We start from the raw sequence: 23,548 nt of genomic DNA, 5'->3' as shown, positions 1-23,548 counted from the left end.
CATATTTAACTACAGTGCATTTGGAAAGTATTCAGAACCCTTGACATTTTCCACATTTTGTTATATTACAGCCTTATTCTAAAATGTATTAATTTATTTTTTTCCCTCATCAATCTACACACAATGCCCATAGCGAAAAAATAAAAAACAGAAATTCCTTATTTACATAAGTATTCAGATCTTTTACTATGAAACTCCATTCCATTGATCATCCTTGAGACGTTTCTACAACTTGATTGGAGTCCATCTATGGTACATTTAATTGATTGGACATGATTTGAAAGCACACACCTGTCTATATAAGGACTCACAATTGACAGTGTATGTCAGAGCAAAAACCAAGACATGAGGATTAAGGAATTGTCCGTAGAGCTCCGAGACAGGATTGTGTCGAGGCACAGATCTGGGGAAGGGTACCAAAAAATGTCTGCAGCATTGAAGATCCCCAAGAACACAGTGGCCTCCATCATTATTAAAATGGAAGAAGTTGGGATCCACCAAGACTCTTCCTAGAGCTGGTAGCCTGGCCAAATTAAGCAATCGAGTGAAAGGACCTTGGTCAGGGAGGTGACCAAGAACCTGATGGTCACTCTGACAGAGCTCCAGAGTTCCTCTGTGGAGATGGGAGAACCTTAGAGAAGGACAACCATCTCTGCAGCACTCCATCAATCAGGCCTTTATGGTAGAGTGGCCAGACGGAAGCTACTCCTCAGTAAAAGGCACATGACAGCCTGCTTGGAGTTTGCCAAAAGGCACCTAAAGAACTCTTAGACCATGAGAAACAAGATTCTCTGGTCTGATGAAACCAAGATTGAACTCTTTGGCCTAGATGCCAAGCGTCACATCTGGAGGAAACCTGGCACCATCCCTACGGTGAAGCATGGTGGTGGCAGCATCATGCTGTGGGGATGTTTTTCAGCAGCAGGGACAGTGAGATTGGTCCGGAACGAGGGAAAGATTAACGGAGCAAAGTACAGAGAGATCCTTGATGAAAACCTGCTCTAATATATATATATATATATATATATATATATATATGTATTTTTTGTACTATTTTATACATTGTAGAAAAACAGTGAAGACATCAAACTATGAAATAACACATATGGAATCATGTAGTAACCCCAAAAGTGTTAAACAAATCATTTTTCTTCAAATAGCCACCATTTGCCTTGATGACAGATTTGCACAATCTTGGCATTCTCTCAACATGCTTCACCTGGAATGCTTTTCTAACAGTCTTGAAGGACTTCCCACAAATGCTGAGGCCGGGTCATCTTCTGCAGCACTCCATAACTCTCCTTCTTTGTCAAATAGTCCTACACAGCCTGGAGGTGTGTTGGGTCACTGTCCTGTTGAAAAACAAATGATAGTCCCACTAAGCCCAAACCAGATGGGATGGCGTATCGCTACAGAATGCTGTGGTAGCCATGCTGGTTAAGTGATGGAGTGCTGCATCAGATGACCTGGCCTCCACAATCACCTGACATCAACCCAATTGAGATGGTTTGGTATGAGTTGGACCACAGAGTGAAGGAAAAGCAGCCAACAAGTGCTCAGCATATGTGGGAACTCCTTCAAGACTGTTGGAAAAGCATTCCAGGTGGATCTGGTTGAGAGAATGTCAAGAGTGGGCAAAGCTGTCATTAGGGCAAAGAATCTCAAATCTAAAATATATTTTGATTTGTTAACACTTTTTTGGTTACTACATGATTCCACATCTGTTATTTCATAGTTTTTATGTCTTCACTATTATTCTACAGTTTAGAAAATAGTAAAATGAAGAAAAACCCTTTTGACTGGTACTGTAAGTAGTACTTTAAAGTATTTTTACTTATGTACTTTACACCACTGGATTTTATTTGGTTTGAGTGTATATCTGGCCTTTGCCTGAGTCTTGTTTGTGTGTGCTGAGCGTGTTCCTCTAATTGACCTGAATACGAGCAGCCATCTGTTGGTCTGAAGGCTCTGTGCTGGACAGGGCTGGGCTATAGGCTATAGGTTGCCAGTCAGACTGTCTGGAGTATACAGGCAGATTAATCAGGCAAATTATCCTGTTAAGATGTAGGTGAACCAACGCGTGTGGCAGTGAAGATAGTAGAGTGTGTGTATGTGTTTGTGGATGAGTACATGGTCAATTTCAAGGATTGACAATCTGTAAAGTTGACAGCGAGAAATGAGAAATGCAGCAGGTGTCGTCTGAGCATAATGCAACGTATCACCAGTGTTGTTGGGGTTAAAATCCATATTGATTAATTAAATTAAATTGCCTTTTCAATTCCTGATATGAACTTTCCAGAATTGACAGAATCTAAATGGAATTGATCCCAACCCTGCAGCATGTAGTATAGCCTACAGAGAAAGAGACTGGAAAGGTTGGGGTGAGCTGAGAGAGAGAGAGAGAGAGAGAGAGAGAGAGAGATGTGTTAACACACTCCCCTGGAGTAAATCTCCCAATCTGATCAGTGTACGTGGTGAGGTGGATTTACTAACTGACCAACAGAACAGAAGCAGGACACACAGGTTCTCAGGTAAGGACACTTTCTTTCTGTTCAACAATGTGTAGATTATGACCATTCACGTTGGATTTATTGACTTTCATTCCAAGATGAATTAGATTATTTCAAGTTCAGTTTGATGTTAGATACAGGTGTATTTCTCTCCAAGGTGATGCTTTCTATCCATTACTACAAGCGTATCTATGGGTCTCTGTCATTACATTCTGACTGACCGAGGTGAACCTGTCTAGTGAAATTCAACTCAATTGATATTACTTTTACCCATTTATCAGATATACTCTGGTTGTGCTGTGTAGAGGCCAGGATTGGGGTCAATTGTTCTTCAATCTAGGAGATGACTGAAATCCACATTTGTTTTTAAATCCTCAATTAGATTGTAATTGACAACCCATCCCTGGAAATTATATTGTCATGCTTCGGTGGTCTCCTTCTGGCTTTGGTAAACTCTACTTAATTGCAAACGTAGCCACCATATGAGCACATATTAGGTTTTTGTTGGTCAGCACTTTTCTAGTTAGTGTTAAATGTGCCCGTCAGCTTTAAATGTATCAGTAATCACTGACTTCAATGCCCACTTAAACCATATGGTGCTCGTAGGCCTACTATAAAGTAAAGCCCCCCCCCCCCCCACACACACACACACACACACAGCAGAGGAAAACGTTCTTGTCTCTCGACTCTTTCAGGCTAATAGGTATTTGTAATTAGGTTAATTGGAAGATCTGTGAAAGATTGGGTGAAACAATCTGGCTCTCCTCTAAGCCAGTGTTTCCCAAACTCGGTCCTGGGGCCGCCCCTGGGTACATGTTTTGGTTTTTGCCCTAGCACTACACAGCTGATTCAAGTCACAAACTCATCTTCAAGCTTATATTATATTAGATATTATCTCTCTCTTTATGGCCATATGAATGACTGTCAGCTGAACTCTGCAGTTGAACTGAGTCAAACAATGTCTGGATTGGGAGCGACAGGTGGCCGTCACGGTTTTAGCTGTCACCCCACGTGCCCACACATCTTTATTTACGGTACCGTAAAAATCCATCCAATGGTGATTAGATGTGATTAGGAGTGTCTGATTGCTATGGTAGACCGTAACACCACAATAGAAAACAATAAGAGCAGCAGATGCTTTAACTTACACGACAAGGTGTGAGTGATCATAAAGAGATGTCTTAAGCAGCCAGTAAAAACAACATTATCATTTCAGAACATACTCTATTCTTAATAATGTGAAGGCTTAGATGCTCACTTTATTTCTTACTGATTTACTTATTTTTTTGTGTTTTTGTTATAATGATCTGGTGTGTGTGCTATCGGTACTCTGTGATTTTGTTATAATGATCTGGTGTGTGTGCTATCGGTACTCTGTGTTTTTGTTATAATGATCTGGTGTGTGTGCTATCGGTACTCTGTGATTTTGTTATAATGATCTGGTGTGTGTGCTATCGGTACTCTGTGTTTTTGTTATAATGATCTGGTGTGTGTGCTATCGGTACTCTGTGATTTTGTTATAATGATCTGGTGTGTGTGCTATCGGTACTCTGTGATTTTGTTATAATGATCTGGTGTGTGTGCTATCAGTACTCTGTGTTTTTGTTATAATGATCTGGTGTGTGTGCTATCGGTACTCTGTGATTTTGTTATAATGATCTGGTGTGTGTGCTATCAGTACTCTGTGTTTTTGTTATAATGATCTGGTGTGTGTGCTATCAGTACTCTGTGTTTTTGTTATAATGATCTGGTGTGTGTGCTATCGGTACTCTGTGTTTTTGTTATAATGATCTGGTGTGTGTGCTATCAGTACTCTGTGTTTTTGTTATAATGATCTGGTGTGTGTGCTATCAGTACTCTGTGTTTTTGTTATAATGATCTGGTGTGTGTGCTATCAGTACTCTGTGTTTTTGTTATAATGATCTGGTGTGTGTGCTATCAGTACTCTGTGTTTTTGTTATAATGATCTGGTGTGTGTGCTATCAGTACTCTGTGATTTTGTTATAATGATCTGGTGTGTGTGCTATTGGTACTCTGTGATTTTGTTATAATGATCTGGTGTGTGTGCTATCGGTACTCTGTGTTTTTGTTTTATTCCAGGCCAATCCCTTGATTAATCTCTCAAAAGCCAATGAATGCATCAACCCTGCAGATGGAATACTGCACTACAGTCAGGCACATGCGTGTAAAAAACAAACAAACAATGACTCTTTATTTCATTTAGTCTATTCTCTCTCTTGTAACTTCAAATGCAACGAATTGCCTATCGGTTTACAATGAGTACCGCCAGTAGTAGGTTAGTAGCACGTGTTGCCTCACGGTCAGGGACAGGGACAGGGACAGGGACAGGGACAGGGACAGGGACAGGGACAGGGACAGGGACAGGGACGACTGCAGTTTGATTGTTTGTTAGCAGAACAAATTCAAGTAAAGACTAGCTTGTTTTGACAGCATAGCCTAGCTAACTAGCTGATCCATCTAGTCTACATCAGCGATTATCAGATACTGATAGACCGCGGTAGTGGTTCTAGCAAGATAATAAACTAACTTTCTTTCATCTTTGAGCTGGCTTAGTCTACAATGTATGATGAGTGAGTGTGTTGTGGTAGAAAAGTAAAGCCTATGTTTAAACAAATCATGGAGAATTTGGCTACAGGAGCAGTAAAAAAATATAAATGGAATGACGGTCATTTTGGAAGGGGGCACCCTTTTTCTCACTTTGAGACCACCAAAGATCTGTGTAAGGCCATGCCTAGAGTACAGCTTCCATTCCTACAACTGCAGCCTTGTAGTCTTCCAAACAGCATCCACAGCAATAGAAGGGGAACTACCGGTCCCTGCTACTTCGTGTGCTGTCCTAGACCAAAAGTTACTCAGCTGCATTCTAAACCTCATACTTTTCTTGCAGGTGCTTTCCACAACAGCTCTGGTTCTCCCACACCATAAAATAAGAAACTTTCAGAGGTATCAGACCACAGAGCTATTGGAAAATAGCTTTTCTGGGACATGCTGCTTTTAATTCAAAAGAGTTAAACTTACTCACATCAGAAAGGTTGAAGTCTATTTCTTCAACCTCAAAGCATACTCAAAGAGTGCTGAAAATGGGACACAAGTGCATCGTTAAACCCTCGTCGTTACAAACACTCATCCTCTCCACCATCCTCCTCTTCATCTCCCCTACCTCTGCCATGCCAGGGCCTGACTATGGAGGCCACCCGCGATTCATCTGCATTCCCGTCCCTGCCGATACCGACCCTGCCTGCTTCCCCTCTGGGGGGCCAGTCATGGGGCCTAGCGGGGCAGGACACCACACGCCTCCTGTAGGGCCCCCGAACAATAATGACTGGTGGGGAATGACAGAGGAGGCTAAAACCAGTATTTTACACCTGAGAGAGAGCCTGGTGCAGCAAAAAGAGACCATCCTGGATATGAGAGAGACCATCAGGGAGCTGACCGCCAAGCTCACCCTGTGTGAGGGCTCTGGGCCGGGCATCGTAGCTCACAACGACCACCATGAACCTCCATCTCATCACGGAGGGGCTGTCAGCCATCTCCATGCTTTGGATGCAGCCGGACGCTACCCTGGGAATGGGGGGCACCGTTCGGACAGTGGGCATAACAACAGGGGGAAGGATAAACACGCAACATCAGAGGATATGATATCATCAAAATCGCCGGAAGAACTGGGCAGGATGCTGCAGGCCCTTAAAGAGAGAATGGATAACCTGCAGGTGAGAGAAAGTTCAGTTTAGTACAGAAAAGAGATAATGGAGATAGGATGGGGTCATGAGGAAAGAGATAAAAGAATGACAGAGGGATGAGAGACAGAGACTAAAATCAGGATTAAGGGATTACTTTAAATTGTAAAAAGCGTCTGCTAAATGGCAGATTACTATATAATAATGCGCGGGAGAGAGAAAAGAAGTGGGGTGTAATGTGTTTCCATGTGTCACTTCCTTGTCTTGTCTCAGGTCAGGTGATGCACATGTCATTGGATTGTTTGGTCAAATAAACAAATCAAGCTGAATAAGAGCTCGGGATAATTCAATCTGTTAATCAGTTAATCACATGAAAGTACCACCCTGCCATGCGAGACACCATCTGCCACAGGCAGACAGAGTTCTACATCTTGTTTCCTGGCATCAAAATCCTTTATTTGTAAAAACAATCAAGGATCACCATTGTCCCTTTCCTCTGCTACACTGCCAGCCCTGTCTGACTGTCTGGAGCAGAACAGTCTTGGCACAGAGAGAGACTGGCATCCCTGGCATAACCGGTCCTGGTCTGACATTGAAGTGGCTTTAAGGGTTGGATGATCACCCTGTCTAAGTCAAAATGGGCACACTAGACAAGGTTATTGAGCACTGACGGTTTACATGGATTCTGCTTGAGTACGCTTGGTAGGGTTTGGTATGATTGGGTGGGTGGGTTTGAGATGAGCAGGGGAGAGCTAGCTGGGTGAGTTTAAGATTGGTAGAGAGAGTTAGGTTAGCTTGGTAGTGGAGCTGGATGGAGCTGGGCAGGGCACATCATTCCTACCTGTTTTCTCTCTCTTGCTTTCTCTCGTAATTCAGGCTTTGTCGTCCAGGTTTGTGGCCTGATTATGAGGCTGTAAGTGGAGATCATGATAATTGACACTGATCTCTGATCTGTACCCTCTGCTACCCGTGCTATCTGTCTATCGTCACTGTCCCACAGAGAGACCACAAGTCAACGATGTAGAAACTCACATATCTCTCAATCTGTTTCTCAATCTCAACCATAATTAAAAAAAGAATGTACGTACTATAGTCAACAGTAAATAAGGGTAGTGTTTGTGTCTCCCTCCCCAGCAGTCAAGGAACACCTCCACCACCTACTCCAGCTCTCTGAAGGAGCTCCTCCAGAGGAAGATCAGTGCTCTGGAGCAGCAGATGCACCACACCGCTGCTGCCCTCAGCAGCAGCCCCAATCACCATGACGACAGCGATCACCACGATGACGGGCACCATGAAGACCACGACGATGACGGGCATCACGACGACAGTCACCATGACGACCACCCCGATAATCACCATGACGATGGGCAACACGACAACGAGGCAGACAGCCATGGTTACCTGCAAAGAACGGGTTATCACATACCAGGGCCCAGAGCTGGCCTGCACTCCAACAACAAATTGGACTCTCTACTGAATAACCTGCACCACACAGGTACCAACAGCAGGAAGAAGACCAAGAACCCTGATGCCTTCCAGATCGGTTTCCCCATGAGAACCAACTACATGTACGGGAAGGTGAAGACGACCCTCCTCCACGAGATCTTTGCCCTCACCCTGTGTCTGTGGATAAAGGGGGGCGCAGGCCCCGGGCTGGGGACCCCCTTCTCCTACTCTGTACCGGGACAGGCCAACGAACTGGTGCTGATCGAGTGGGGCAACAACCCCATGGAGCTGTTGGTGGATGACAAGGTGAGATGGGGAGAGAGAGGGTTGAGTAGAGAGTGGCCATGTCTGAATACCCATCCTAGTGTATTACATACCTAAACTGCATACTTATTTCGGTGTTTGGTCTAGTGGAATTCACTCGTCTTTTCATCTTTTCCAATGTGTTTGACAACAGCTGATAATCAGAGAAATTGACTTCCTGTACCAAAATTAACGAATTGTGGGAGTCTATTTTTGAAATGTCAATTTATAAAACTATTTTTTTCTGCATACTATTTACACTGAACAAAAATATAAACACAACGTGTAAAGTGTTGGTCCCATGTTTCATGAGCTGACATAAAAGATACCCATACATTTTCCTTACTCACAAAAAGCTTATTTCTCTCAACTTTTGTGCAGAAATTTGTTTACATCCGTTAGTGAGAATTTTTCCTTTGCCAAGATCATCCATCCATGTAGCATAACAAGAAGCTGATTAAACAGCATGATCATTACACAGGTGCACCTTGTGCTAGGGAAAATAAAAGGCCACTCTAAAATGTGCAGTTTTGTCACACATCACAATGCCACAGATGTCTCCAGTTTAGAGGGAGCATGCAATTGACTGCAGGATAGTTCACCTGAGCTGTTGCCAGATAATTGAATGTTAATTTCTCTACCATAAGCCGCCTCCAACATTGTTTTAAAGAATTTGGCAGTACCTCTAACCGGCCTCACAACCACACACCACATGTATGGCATTGTGTGGGCGAGCGGTTTGCTGATGTCAACGTTGTGAACAGAGTACCCCATGGTGGTGGTGGGGTCATGGTATGGGCAGGCAGAAGCTACAGACAACAAACAAACACACAACAGCGTGTTCCAGTTCCTGACAATATTCAACAACTTTGCACAGCCATTGAAGAGGAGTGGGACAACATTCCACAAGGCCACAATCAACTGTCTGATCAACTCTATGCGAAGGAGATGTGTCGACATGGATGAGGCTAATGAGGTTCACACCAGATACTGACTGGTTTTCTGATCCAAGCCCCTACCTTTATTTTAAGGTATCTGTGACCAACAGATGCATATCTGTATTCCCAATCATGTGAAATCCATAGATTAGGGCTGAATGAATTCATTTCAATTGACTGATTTCCTTACATGAACTGTAACTCAGTAAAATATTTGAAATTGTTGCATGTTGTGTTTATATTTTTGTTCAGTATAGTACGCTAGAATGGGTATTCGGACATGGGCAGAGTGGATGCTATATAACTCTCTTGGCTTTAACACTTCAGCTGTGAGGATAAAAGCCACGTAAGCCACGTTTCTGTAGCCAAGCCCAGAAGGCCTGTTGGACTCAGTAGCTCAGAAGCTCAGTATATAATAACTAGGCTACACTGAAGATCATTGTAACTCCAAAGGTAAACCGAATGGACTTTCTGACACCAGTGATCCGTCTTAATGGCGTGACAATGACGTCAGAGAGCAGCTTACTTAGACAGCAGGTGGAGAGAGTCTCAGCCAGATGGTGAATTACACCATTATTTTTGTGGGTCTCTATCGATTTCTATTTTTTTATGGGACTAATAATAAAGACATAATTTAAACTGTAAAAAATGTATTACCTTTTAATGTGACATTAACACAACCGGTCATGATATTTTGGCGCTAGCCAAGGTTGCCAGGTGCACGGCGTTTCCTCCGACACACAGCGCACATCCAGCCGGGTTGGAGCAGTGCGGCTAGGTTGGGTTGTGTATCTCACGACCTTCGTCTCTCCCGAGCCCGTACGGGAGTTGTAGCTATGAGACAAGATAGTAGCTACTACAACAATTGGACATCATGAAATTGAGGAGAAAAAGGGGTAAAAAATTCAAAATAAAAATAATTCCAGCTTCCAAACTGCTTTGAAGTCAAAAGTTTACATACACCTTAGCCAAATGCATTTAAATTAAGTTTTTCACAATTCCTAACATTTAATCCTAAAAATTCAGTCAGTCAGTTAGACAGACTTGGGTCAAACGTTTTGGGTAGCCTTCCACAAGCTTCCCACATTAAGTTGGGTGAATTTTGGCCCATTCCTCCTGACAGAGCTGGTGTAGGGTAGCCTAGTGGTTAGAGCATTGGACTAGTAACCGAAAGGTTGCAAGTTCAAATCCCCGAGCTGACAAGGCACAAAATCTTTCGTTCTGCCCCTGAACAGGCAGTTAACCCACTGTTCCTAGGCCATCATTGGAAATAAGAATGTGTTCTTAACTGACTTGCCTAGTAAAATAAAGGTAAAAAAAATTAATAAATAAAAAAACAGAGCTGGTGTAACGGAGTTAGGTTTGTAGGCCTCCTTGCTCGCCCACGCGTTTTCAGTAATGCCAATACATTTTCTATGGGATTGAGGTTAAGGCTTTATGATGGCCACTCCAATACCTTGACTTTGTTGTCCTTAAGCTATTTTTCCACAACTTCGGAAGTATGCTTGGGGTCATTGTCCATTTGGAAGACCCATTTGCGACTAAGCTTTAACTTCCTGACTGATGTCTTGAGATGTTGCTTCAATAATATATCCACATAATTTCCCTTTCTCATGATGCCATCTATTTTGTGAAGTGCACCAGTCCCTCCTGCAGCAAAGCACCCCCACAACATGATGCTGCCACCCCTGTGCTTCACAGTTGGAATTGTGTTCTTCAGCTTGCAAGCATCCAATTTTTTCCTCCAAACATAACAATGGTCATTATGGCCAAACAGTTATATTTTTGTTTCATCAGACCAGAGGACATTTCCCCCCCCCCCCCCAAAAAAAATGTTGATGTTCTAACTGACTTGCCAAAAGTATAGTTTGTTAACAAGAAATTTGTCGAGTGGTTGAAAACCACATTTTAATGACTAAACTTCAGATTTCAACCGTATACTTGTGCCATTTGATGAATGGAAATAGACATGTGTTACAAAACACCAAGAAGTGTGCCTATTGAAATTCAGCCATTGCCATTGATTAGGCCTACATTAATTGATGCTTCTTGCTGACAAATGGACCTTTTTTGTAGCTTGAAAAGTCTGGACACCTGATAAACAGGATGGTCTGGTCATCCTAACACACAGTGAACTTACCAGACTAGGCTACAACGTGTAAGCCTATTACCATGAACTTCAAATAGATCTACCGGTAGACAGTTATGTAGTGTGTTTTATCTTTATTGCCGGTCACAAAAAAAAAAAAAGTAATGCTCCCTATACATTCAGTTGTTTTTACCTTCCAGTAGGCTTACATCACTTCTGTTAGCCTACCTTTTACCTTCCGGTAGGCTTACATGACTTCTGTTAGCCTACCTTTTACCTTCCGGTAGGCTTACATCACTTCTGTTAGCCTACCTTTTACCTTCCAGTAGGCTTACATCATTTCTGTTAGCCTAACTTTTACCTTCCGGTAGGCTTACATCACTTCTGTTAGCCTACCTTTTACCTTCCGGTAGGCTTACATCACTTCTGTTAGCCTACCTTTTACCTTCCGGTAGGCTTACATCACTTCTGTTAGCCTACCTTTTACCTTCCGGTAGGCTTACATCACTTCTGTTAGCCTACCTTTTACCTTCCGGTAGGCTTACATCACTTCTGTTAGCCTACCTTTTACCTTCCAGTAGGCTTACATCACTTCTGTTAGCCTACCTTTTACCTTCCGGTAGGCTTACATGACTTCTGTTAGCCTACCTTTTACCTTCCGGTAGGCTTACATCACTTCTGTTAGCCTACCTTTTACCTTCCAGTAGGCTTACATCATTTCTGTTAGCCTAACTTTTACCTTCCGGTAGGCTTACATCACTTCTGTTAGCCTACCTTTTACCTTCCGGTAGGCTTACATCACTTCTGTTAGCCTACCTTTTACCTTCCGGTAGGCTTACATCACTTCTGTTAGCCTACCTTTTACCTTCCGGTAGGCTTACATCACTTCTGTTAGCCTACCTTTTACCTTCCAGTAGGCTTACATCACTTCTGTTAGCCTACCTTTTACCTTCCAGTAGGCTTACATCACTTCTGTTAGCCTACCTTTTACCTTCCGGTAGGCTTACATCACTTCTGTTAGCCTACCTTTTACCTTCCAGTAGGCTTACATCACTTCTGTTAGCCTACCTTTTACCTTCCAGTAGGCTTACATCACTTCTGTTAGCCTAACTTTTACCTTCCAGTAGGCTTACATCACTACTGTTAGCCTACCCTCTCAGCAGAGGCAATTTTACACACATGAACACACACAGAACCGGTAGCCTACATCCAATATAATACATGAGTTAAATAAATCAAAACATGTTTTACACCCTTGTTCATGAGTTAGTCCATAGTTAATGCTTGGAGTCTTCACAGATCATGTGACATAAAACACTTCCTTTCTGTCCTTACATTGATGAAAATGATGACAGTGTTATTTATCATTATTAAGCATTTAACAATTGAATTAGAACATTGAACGTTAATCATTTATCTTCTTCTAACCAAAGAGTCACCTTGTAGGCCTACTGTCATTAACGTATAGCCTACTTGTTGGATGGATTGGATGCACATTGGTGTCTAGCTGGAGACTAGTTGTCTAGTGATATTGTCTACCATCATCAGCTGATCCAGGAAAGAAAACAAATATTAATAGAAAATAATAAAGCAAAATAAATGGTCTACTACTTTTGGCCACGGATGGCACAGAGAAACCGAGGTCAAGACAGTTGGATATTCAATGGATGTTCACGCTTTCAAACCTCAATAGCTTTCAAACCACTTGAGCCACAGACTCCAAATAAGTATCATGATGTTGGAAAAATTGCGTACAATATTGCACGTCTTATTTTCACGATTTGGATATTAATTCACTTTCCAAAGCTCATAAACATGGAGATGTGAGCAGCATTTTGAATTCCTAGTTGAATTAGTTAGGGAGCGTAAACAAAGTACAAACTTCTTTCAGAATCTACATTCAGTGGTCCTACACATTGCACACCCTTTAGTTTGTCCATTTTCATCTTGCTCGAGAGGGTGTAAATCTCGTGCTGGGCCGTACCCATATCAGTAGCAGGTCTCCAATGTGAACAGCCTCTGGCATGTTAAAACAATGTAGGTAAGGGAAGTGGGCAAGTCAGATTCATAACTTATAAGGATTGGATAAGGATTGGCTCTAAGGGCTAGGTTGGTCGGGCTGGGGTGCGAAGTGGGGCTCAAGCCGCGGCTGGGGGAGCAGTCGCTCCGTCGCCCTCCTCTCGCCACCGTTGGAAGTTCGTTGTGTGGCCCATCTCGCGGTCTCTCGTGTGTGGTCTCGCAAGGGGCTGCGTGCGGGGCTTCATCAGGTGGTGTCCATCGGCGTAGCAAAGGCGGACCGGTTGGGGGATTGGGTCCGGCTGTTGGTGGCGGCGACTCTGGGCGCGTCCTGAGCTCTTCTCGCGGATCTCCCCAGCTATGGCGCTCGCTGGCCCTGTTCGCGCTGGGTCTTCGGCAGGTCGTATAGGCCGGCGCCTAGCAGCTGACTTAGAACTGGTGCGGACCAGGGGAATCCAACTGTTGAATTAAAACAAAGCATTGTGAAGGCCCGAGGTGGGTGTTGATGTGATGTGATTTCTGCCCAGTGCTCTGAATGTCAAAGTGAAGAAATTCAATGAAGCGTGAGTAAACGGAGGGAGTAACAAGGATTGTCTTAAAGAGTCCTTAGCCTTAGTAAGGAAGATAACGAGGATGCCTTCTAGCAGGACTTTTCCAATCCCTCCCTGTATGTCACCTGTTTTCAGGTGTCGCTAACGATGCAAACCAAACGGGAGTTACCTCGGTACTAGTCCATACACAAAGAGAGTCCTGCAGATGGTGACGGCTATTGATCATTAACGGAAGGCGGCAGTCGGTCCTGGAATATGGGGCTTTCGGTCAAGCATGAAAATGTGAGGGCGGATCCACCAAACTCAATGATTTACTGCGGGACTCTTGTAAACAAATTCTGACCTTGACAGGAAGCCAATCAGAGAATGATGGCTCTAACGCATCCCTGGCTTTGGCTGGGAGGGGGGAGTTATGTCCTGGGAGAAGGCTGATGAAAGTGTACCACTCGCATCAGTCTGATCACAGAGCGGCTATGGTGAAACATTTAAACAAACGTCCCCCGTATACTTCGCTAGCTGTAAACTGAAAAGGTTTGAATCGAACACTGGCTTCGGCTGGACCCGCTAACAGTGGAGCACTAAATAGAGATGGAATGTGCTTAGCCATTATGGACACTACCAGGTCTCAGGTCTGCCTGGGTGCGGGACTCTACACATTCTATGTGGGAGCTCTCTTCTATGCTCCTTGGAGCATGGAGGACAGCATGTGGAGCATGTGGAGATAGCATGTGCCTTACCATTAGCTGACACTACCAGGCCTCAAGCTTGCCTGAGTGCGGGACACCCGACATTGTAGATGGGGAGGTCTCACCTACGCTCACTAAACTCCGAAGTGGAGACTAAATCCATTGGTCCTGCAGTGATCGGGCATTACATGGATCTGGATCTTGCCCTATGAAGTGGGGAAAGGTATCTCCAGCTTGTCTGGGGAGGGAGGCCTACATCGGATGTGGGTAGTACCATCCACGCCCATTGATTTGTTGCGGACCCATAAAATGAACAGAAGAAACCTAGGTTCCCACTGGGTATGATCACTGAATGTCAACTACCCACCTGTCGCGGTCGCACCCAATTCACCAAAGCACATGAAGCTACCATCTGTGGGATTATGACTAAATCAGAATCCCCCCTAAAAGTAACGATACCGTAGCACCTCAGATCTTAGGATGGCCCAGGATAGCCTGCCTCTTTTGGCAGGTGAGTAGAGCTGTTCGTGACGAGGTTGGAGTGTGGCCGGATGAGTTGCCACCCTTCTCCTGATGTGCACGGCATTTTGTGGGGAACCTGGTGCTAAATCACTCATAGACAACCTGATTCTGGGTCAGGGTTTCATACGTAGCAGAGCAGCTCACTCGCTGCGATCTATTGAAAGAGCCCTCGATCCAAGCTTTTGTCGGGGACGGAAGGCGTCTTCCTCCACCATACTCCTTCTTTACTTACAGGTTACCAGGTGCACTCAGAAGGGCCAGGGGCCAGAGGCCAGACATGGAGTGTGAGAGAGCCCAGGCAGGCAGGTAGAAGGTGTAAGACATCGACATGGGGCTCTGGATAGGTAGGGGGCTAGGTGATGGTCGCCCATCCGGCCGGGCTTGTCCTCTGGTGGGACTGTGAGTCAGGTTGGGTCTCGCTGTGGAAGTCAAAGGGTTACCAGGTGCATGAGGAGGCCTCCATCAAGGCGGGGGGCACTCAGAGTCCGAGCAGGGGCAGCCGGACTCGGGGGCCATGGAGGTTGGATTGGGGACTTAGTCTCTGAGTGGAAAAAAGCGGGCGGGTCACCAGGTGCACAGAGCCTATTTCAGGTTACCAGGTGCACATGGTCCCTGACAGCGGGAATATAGACGTCTTAGTGTCTGGGGAGGGGTGCTTAAGTGTGGGTGTCCCGGTTCGCCTGGTGGGCAAGGTTATGGAGATGCTGAGCCCCTGCCGGGACGAGGTGATGGGTGATGCCCAGTGACAGGGGTGTTGACCGGGTAGTGAGAGTAGGTATGGAGCCCTGGAGATCTGTGGTTCCAGGGAGTAAGCTCTACTTGATTACTATTGACAAGCCTGTGTAGTAAAGCTGTAGTGTTTTAACGACTTATTTAATCCCAAGTCATCAAGTCATCAAGAAGTACAAATCTTTACCTGTTTACTACTGGAAACACACGTTATCTCCTTGTGCTGTCAACTTGGTGGTACTCAATCCCTACTCTCCTCCCTTCCCCCCAGGCAGTGACTCTGCCCCTTTCTATCAGCGATGGAAAGTGGCACCATGTGTGTGTGACGTGGTCGACGAGGGACGGTGAGTGGGAGGCGTACCAGGACGGGGTGAAGAGGGGCTCTGGGGAGAACCTGTCCGCATGGCATCCCATCAAACCTGGAGGGGTCTTCATCCTCGGACAGGAACAGGTAATCTTCAAATTCTTTCAGTTGGTTATTGAGTGTCTACAAAAAGCTTCTGCATTACACAAGACAAGAAAAGTGCACACTAAGCCATTTTCCCTGCGACCTCACTCATTAACCCCTTGAGCAAGGCAGTTAACCCCCAACAACAAACTGCTCCCCGGGCGCCTATGCAGTGGACGCCAATTAAGGCAGCCCACCGAGCTTCTCTGATTCAGAGAGGTTATGTGGAAGCCACATTTCTGTTGAATGTGTTGTGTCTTTTGCATCATTAAACTAAAGACTTATTTTGATCAAATAAATTCTCTGTAATTATTATTACGTGATTAAACTAACTTAATCATGTAAATGTAATTAACTAGGAAATCGGGGCACCAAGGAAAATATTCGGATTACAAAGTTATATTTTTCCTAATATAACTTTCAGATATTTTAATATCTGATCAATTAGTATTCTAATTAAGGAATTATTCTTTACCTCACGTTAGTCTCATTCCAAACGTCGTAAATTGTTGGCTATCTGCACGAACCCAGTCTTCACTATGAGTCATCCATACATCAAGTGTCTCAATCATTTATTTATTAACTAACTAAATAATCAAAGAAATGCATACACAAACAAACAAGTATATATGGTTACAAGGAAATGATAGGGAATGTGACCTAGTGGGCTAAACCGGTATCGCGGTTTGGTGGACAAAAGGGAAGTGGGGGTCAACTGAGATAAAAGACACTACAAAGTTGATAATTATAACAATTGAAATGCCAATCCTTTGCACATGAACGCTCTCATTCGGGAATAATTGCAATCAATATATATATTTACACTCAGTGTGTCGTCGTGATCTCTGTTGGAAAGTTTGTCCGCCCTCTCTCTCTCTGCCGTGGTTAGAATGGATTGTTCAGAGTAACATTCAGCAATGTTGTGATGGATAGATGTTTCTGCGGTTGTCGGTCCTCGCATTCACGGGTACATAATTTCTAGCTGCTGACTACTAATTAGTATCGAAGAGTAACTCTTATTCTGCCGGATCGATAGTCTCAGAGTTTAACCACATGGTATGGTTAAAAGATTCAGCAATCTACTCAAACCTGAACTCCCTCTGTGATGAGGTACTAGTCTGGGCTCAAATCTTAGCCTGCTCATAATTGAGGTAAGCTTGGTCTGAAGATGATTCTCCAGGTGGGGGTTATATTCGGAAGAGCAGAAAAAGGCTGTCCCATGACACCAGATCAATGTCTGTGCTCATGGGGCGGGCCAATGTCTTAGTTAACTTTAAAGGGAATTGGGTTCCCTTTCATTTAACAGTTTAAAATCACATTACACAATTTCACAAATAGTTTCATCTTTACTCATTCATTTTATACAACAATTAGATGCAAGCCTCATAACTGAGACTCTTGTATAAACAGAGTTATGGTAATGTGGCTGTATTGTCTCTCATGAGTTTCACAAACATTAAACAAAATGGACCGGTCATAGCTGGATTCTTCCCCAACCGCATAGCTGGATTCTTCCCCAACCGCGTACACCTTCTCCAAAACATGTACATTGTTCAGTTCTCAAGTTCTATGCTGGAGAAGAGGTTCCTTTGTTCTCCTGTGAAAACTCACTCTCTCTTATACTCTGGCCATGAGGAGAGAACTCCTCAAGGAATTTATGACCTGCCTAACAGAGCCTGTTGGTAGGGGGTGAGGGAGAGAGGGGGATGGTGCAGAGAGAGGGGGATGGTACTCGCTATCCCCAAGAGGGCAACATCATGGCAAATGCATTCGGTTGTGCAACTGACTTGGTATCCCCTTTCCCTTCCTTCCTTCCCTCCTCAGCCCTTATCCTAGTATAGCCTCCCTTTATGTATCAAGCCACGGCTGTCTAGAATGCTATGTTTACACAGTCACACAATTCTGATCTTCTTATTTTTTACCACTAATTGTTTTTTTCACAATAATTGGGCAAAAGATCAGAATTGGGCCACCAGTGTAAACGCAGCCCAAGCAGAAGGACTGTTGTGCGTGCGCTCTTAACCAACCACAAAAGCAGTCACTTCACTAGCATGGGCTTTCTCTCAGAAACAGTGATCGTGTTTGCGGTGAATGGTCAGAGTCATTACTGTGTAATCCTTGCCTCTGACCTCTGAACCCTGACCTTGTCTCATTTAGAGCAGCAGATAGGTTTTGTCATATAATGAATGCTGACTACCACCTACCATACATGCAGGAGGTTGGGGAGGACAGGCTCATGGTAATGGCTGGAGTGGAATAGGTAAAAGGGTATCAAATACATCAAACACATGGTTTTCATTCGATGCCATTCCATTCGCTCCGTTCCGGACATTATTATGAGTTGTCCTTCCCTCAGCAGCATCCTGTGATCCAAAGCTAGCCACAAACAAACCCCATTGTTTAGTTTAAATGCATTTATGGCTCCTTTCTTAAGTACAAATCCTAACTTTAGAATGAGCCTAACATGACCTTATCTCTCTCCTCCAGGACACTCTGGGAGGTCGTTTCGATGCCACGCAGGCGTTTATGGGGGACATCTCTGACCTCCAGATGTGGGCTAATGTCCTCACGGCCCATGACATCTACAGCCTGGCCTCCTGTAACAGCCACCTCAGTGGGGACGTCATCACCTGGTCCGAGAACCTGGTGGAGCTCCACGGAGGGGTCACCAAGTACCCCTTTGACCCCTGTCACTAAGGGCAACCAACTATTATGACATTACCAATGGATCCATATCACACACATACTTAAAAGTACTCCTATCGAAGAAGGATTTTTTTCCGATCCAGAGGGGGTATGAGATCAGAGGGGGTATGAGACCACTTAATATTACCACCTGACTAAAACTATGCCTTCCTTTGAGTCTGAAAGACGGTAGACCCCCATTCCCAGAAACTGTGTTATGACTATTATGGAATTAAATGTTTTGATAATGAAATGGACTATACTGTATATACAGTGCCTTCAGAAAGTATTCATACCCCTTGACTTATTCCATGTTTTGTTGTGTTACAGCCTGAATTCTAAATTTATTAAATTATAACAAATGTTCATCCATCTACACATAATACCCCATAATGACAAAGTGAAAACATGTTTTTAGAAATGTTTGCAAATGTATTGAAAATAAAATACAGAAATAACCATTTACACAAGTATTTGCACCCCTTAGTTAATTCTTTGTAGAAGCAACTTTGGCAATGATTACAGCTATGAGTCTTTCTGGGTAAGTCTCTAAGAGCTTTCCAGACCTGGATTGTGCAATATTTTACAATTCTTCAAGCTCTGTCAAATTGGTTGTTGATTATAGGCAACCATTTTCAGGTCTTACCATACATTTTCAAGTAGAGTTAAGTCAAAACCATAACTTGACCAGTCAGGAACATTCACATCTGGTTGGTAAGCAACTCCAATGTAGATTTAGTCTTGTGTTTTAGGTTATTGTCCTGCTGAAATGTGAATTAATCTCCCAGTGTCTGTTGGAAAGAAGACTGAAACAAGTTTTCCTCTAGGGTTTTGCCTGTGCTTAGATCTATTCCATTTATTTTTTATCCTGAAAAACTACCCAGTCCTGAACGATTACAAGCATACCCATAACATGATGCAGCCACCACTATGCTTGAAAATATGGAGAGTGGTACTCAGTAATGTGCTGTATTGGATTTGCTCCAAACATAACACTTTATATTTAGGACAAAAAGTTAATTGCTTTGCCACATTTTTTGCAGTATTACTTTAGTGCCTTGTTCCAAAGAGGATTCATGTTTTGGAATATTTTTATTCTGTACAGGCTTCCTTCTTTTCACTCTGTCAATTAGATTTGCATTGTGGTGTAACTACAATGTTGTTGATCCATCCTCAATTTTCTCCTGTCACAGCCAAATTCACTGCTTGACTGTGAGGGACCTTACAGATAATTGTATGTGTCGGGAACAAAGATGAGGTAGTCATTAAAAAATCATGTTAAGCACTAATATTGCACACAATAAAGTCCATGCAACTTATGTGACTTTTTAAGCAAAATTGTACTCCTGAACTTATTTTAACTTGCCATAACAAAGGGGTTGACTATTTATTGACTTAAGACATTTCATTTTTTATTAATTTGACATTATTGGGTATTGTGTGTAGGCCAGTGACCAAACATCTAACTGTAATAAATGTTTTATTCAGGCTGTAACACAACAAATGTAGAATAAGTCAAGTGGTGTGAATAATTTCTGAAGGCTCTGTATATGTATCTATTTTTCTAGCTTCTAGTTGACCCTTTATTAGTGTTTTAACTGCTGTTTTAATGTCACAACAAGGATAATATGATATATTGTCATATAGTTAATGAAGATCAATAGATATTGTTGTTACGGTACACAGCATCCTTATAGTGGGCCCGTATAATTGACTTTGAAAGTGGTTACATAGGTAGAAGGAGAGAGTGAGGTTGACCAATGGATTCTCTTTGAAAGAAGATTCCTTGAAACATACAGCTACTATACCAAAGAAACCAAAGAAAAGTTAGACTAATTCATTTATTTAGTCTTTTTTTTTTTGTTTTTCCTGTTTTCCTGTGATATAAATACATTGAGTACATTTCCTTAAAGCCGGAGTCCTTAGTTGTTACATTCATTTTTGGACTTATAAATTAATGATATATACAAAATGATTCTTGAAGAATACAGTGCCTTGCGAAAGTATTCAGCCCCCTTGAACTTTGCGACCTTTTGCCACATTTCAGGCTTCAAACATAAAGATATAAAACTGTATTTTTTTGTGAAGAATCAACAACAAGTGGGACACAATCATGAAGTGGAACGACATTTTTTGGATATTTCAAACTTTTTTAACAAATCAAAAACTGAAAAATTGGGCGTGCAAAATTATTCAGCCCCTTTACTTTCACTGCAGCAAACTCTCTCCAGAAGTTCAGTGAGGATCTCTGAATGATCCAATGTTGACCTAAATGACTAATGATGATAAATACAATCCACCTGTGTGTAATCAAGTCTCCGTATAAATGCACCTGCACTGTGATAGTCTCAGAGGTCCGTTAAAAGCGCAGAGAGCATCATGAAGAACAAGGAACACACCAGGCAGGTCCGAGATACTGTTGTGAAGAAGTTTAAAGCCGGATTTGGATACAAAAATATTTCCCAAGCTTTAAACATCCCAAGGAGCACTGTGCAAGCGATAATATTGAAATGGAAGGAGTATTAGACCACTGCAAATCTACCAAGACCTGGCCGTCCCTCTAAACTTTCAGCTCATACAAGGAGAAGACTGATCAGAGATGCAGCCAAGAGGCCCATGATCACTCTGGATGAACTGCAGAGATCTACAGCTGAGGTGGGAGACTCTGTCCATAGGACAACAATCAGTCGTATATTGCACAAATCTGGCCTTTATGGAAGAGTGGCAAGAAGAAAGCCATTTCTTAAAGATATCCATAAAAAGTGTTGTTTAAAGTTTGCCACAAGCCACCTGGGAGACACACCAAACATGTGGAAGAAGGTGCTCTGGTCAGATGAAACCAAAATTGAACTTTTTGGCAACAATGCAAAATGTTATGTTTGGCGTAAAAGCAACACAGCTCATCACCTTGAACACACCATCCCCACTGTCAAACATGGTGGTGGCAGCATCATGGTTTGGGCCTGCTTTTCTTCAGCAGGGACAGGGAAGATGGTTAAAATTGATGGGAAGATGGATGGAGCCAAATACAGGACCATTCTGGAAGAAAACCTGATGGAGTCTGCAAAAGACCTGAGACTGGGACGGAGATTTGTCTTCCAACAAGACAATGATGCAAAACATAAAGCAAAATCTACAATGGAATGGTTCAAAAATAAACATATCCAGGTGTTAGAATGGCCAAGTCAAAGTCCAGACCTGAATCCAATCGAGAATCTGTGGAAAGAACTGAAAACTGCTGTTCACAAATGCTCTCCATCCAACCTAACTGAGCTCGAGCTGTTTTGCAAGGAGGAATGGGAAAACATTTCAGTCTCTCAATGTGCAAAACTGATAGAGACATACCCCAAGCGACTTACAGCTGTAATCGCAGCAAAAGGTGGCGCTACAAAGTATTAACTTAAGGGGGCTGAATAATTTTGCACGCCCAATTTTTCAGTTTTTGATTTGTTAAAAAAGTTTGAAATATTCAATAAATGTCGTTCCACTTCATGATTGTGTCCCACTTGTTGTTGATTCTTCACAAAAAAATACAGTTTTATATCTTTATGTTTGAAGCCTGAAATGTGGCAAAAGGTCGCAAAGTTCAAGGGGGCCAAATACTTTCGCAAGGCACTGTATAACTTAGAAATGAATCATGAGCTTAGTTCAAATGTCATACCATATCAGAACCCAAAATATAAGCTTGTTTTACTCCAATATTTGTAAACAATGTAAATGTAAACAAACACTGTATAGCCTCCAAACATGGTTAAAACTGATCATGTTGATATCATGGGTGGTCAGTCTTTGCATCCACAGCTCTGTCTATGAATTTAAGAGTGGTTACATTTCTCCAGGCCCATATCTCAGCTTTATACCCAACCAGAGGTGGGGTGTCCTCTTCGTTATGGTTTCAATTCAGGATTCTAGCTTTGTGTCATTGTTTTGATTTCAGAAAAATGTTTCAATGATTTACCTGAAACATGAATTCCCAGCAAAGAAATGTGCTTTATGAGCCTTTATATGTATACTGAACAAAAATATAAATGCAACATGCAACAATTTCAAAGATTTTACTGAGTTACAGTGTATATAAGGAAATCAGTCAATTGAAAGAAATTAATTACGCCCTAATCTATGGATTTCACATGACTGAGCAGGGGCGCAGCCATGGGTGAGCCTAGGAGGGCATAGGCCCACCCACTTGGGAGTCAGGTCCACCCACTGGGGAGCCAAGCACAGACAATCAGAATTCGTTTTTTTTCCCACAAAAGGGCTTTATTACGGACAGAAATACTCCTCAGGCCTCAGCGGCTTATGGTAGAGAAACTAACATTCAATTCTCTGGCAACAGCTCTGTTGGACATTCATGCAGTCAGCATGCCAATTGCATGCTCCCTCAAAACTTGAGACATCTGTGGCATTGTGTTGTGACAAAACTGTACATTTTAGAGTGGCCTTCTTTTGTCCCCAGCACAAGCTGCACCTGTGTAAGGATCATGCTGTTTAATCAGCTTCTTGATATGCCACACCTGTCAGGTGGATAGATTATCTTGGCAAAGGAGAAAAGCTCACTAACAGGGATGTAAAAAAATGTGTGTACAAAATTTGAGAGAAATAAGCTTTTTTTGTGGGTATCGAACATTTCTGGGATCTTTTATTTCAGCTCATGAAACATGGGACCATGCTTAGGGAATGTGACTTTGGGAAAGAGGTAATCTTAATGTAAGATTTTAACATTAATTATGAAGACAAGTTTAGTAGGAAAACCCTCAAACGGATCACCAATACCTTGACCTTCCTTACACAGCTAGTTAAAGGGCCAACCAGGGTGACTTGTTGCTCTAAAACACAGATTGATTTGGTGTTCAGTAATAAACCAGAGAGTGACTAAATCATTCAATATGGTTACTGGGCTATCTGATCATAATCTGACACTTATAGC

General features: G+C 42.9%; 1 protein-coding gene across 2 annotated transcripts; it reads left to right on the top strand.

The window, feature by feature from the left end:
- The first annotated feature begins 2,455 nt into the window (after positions 1-2,455).
- On the top strand, positions 2,456-20,533 carry LOC110508630 (neuronal pentraxin-2-like). Of its 2 annotated transcripts, none has more exons than XM_036968352.2 (5): positions 2,456-2,531; positions 5,419-6,241; positions 7,343-7,960; positions 15,760-15,939; positions 18,424-20,533. In XM_036968352.2, the coding sequence occupies exons 2-5, from the start codon at positions 5,612-5,614 to the stop codon at positions 18,631-18,633; spliced, it is 1,638 nt and encodes a 545-aa protein (XP_036824247.1). In that variant the 5' UTR covers positions 2,456-2,531; positions 5,419-5,611; the 3' UTR covers positions 18,634-20,533. The 2 variants fall into 2 exon arrangements, with proteins under 2 accessions (XP_036824247.1, XP_036824255.1); XM_036968360.2 differs by having other exon boundaries at positions 7,346-7,960; positions 18,424-19,092.
- The last annotated feature ends 3,015 nt before the right edge of the window (positions 20,534-23,548 follow it).

Source organism: Oncorhynchus mykiss, chromosome 3 (assembly GCF_057628025.1).
Source record: "Oncorhynchus mykiss isolate SJ-2025 chromosome 3, ASM5762802v1, whole genome shotgun sequence".
Lineage (NCBI taxonomy): Eukaryota > Metazoa > Chordata > Actinopteri > Salmoniformes > Salmonidae > Oncorhynchus > Oncorhynchus mykiss.
This window is presented reverse-complemented; position numbering and strand designations above follow the sequence as displayed.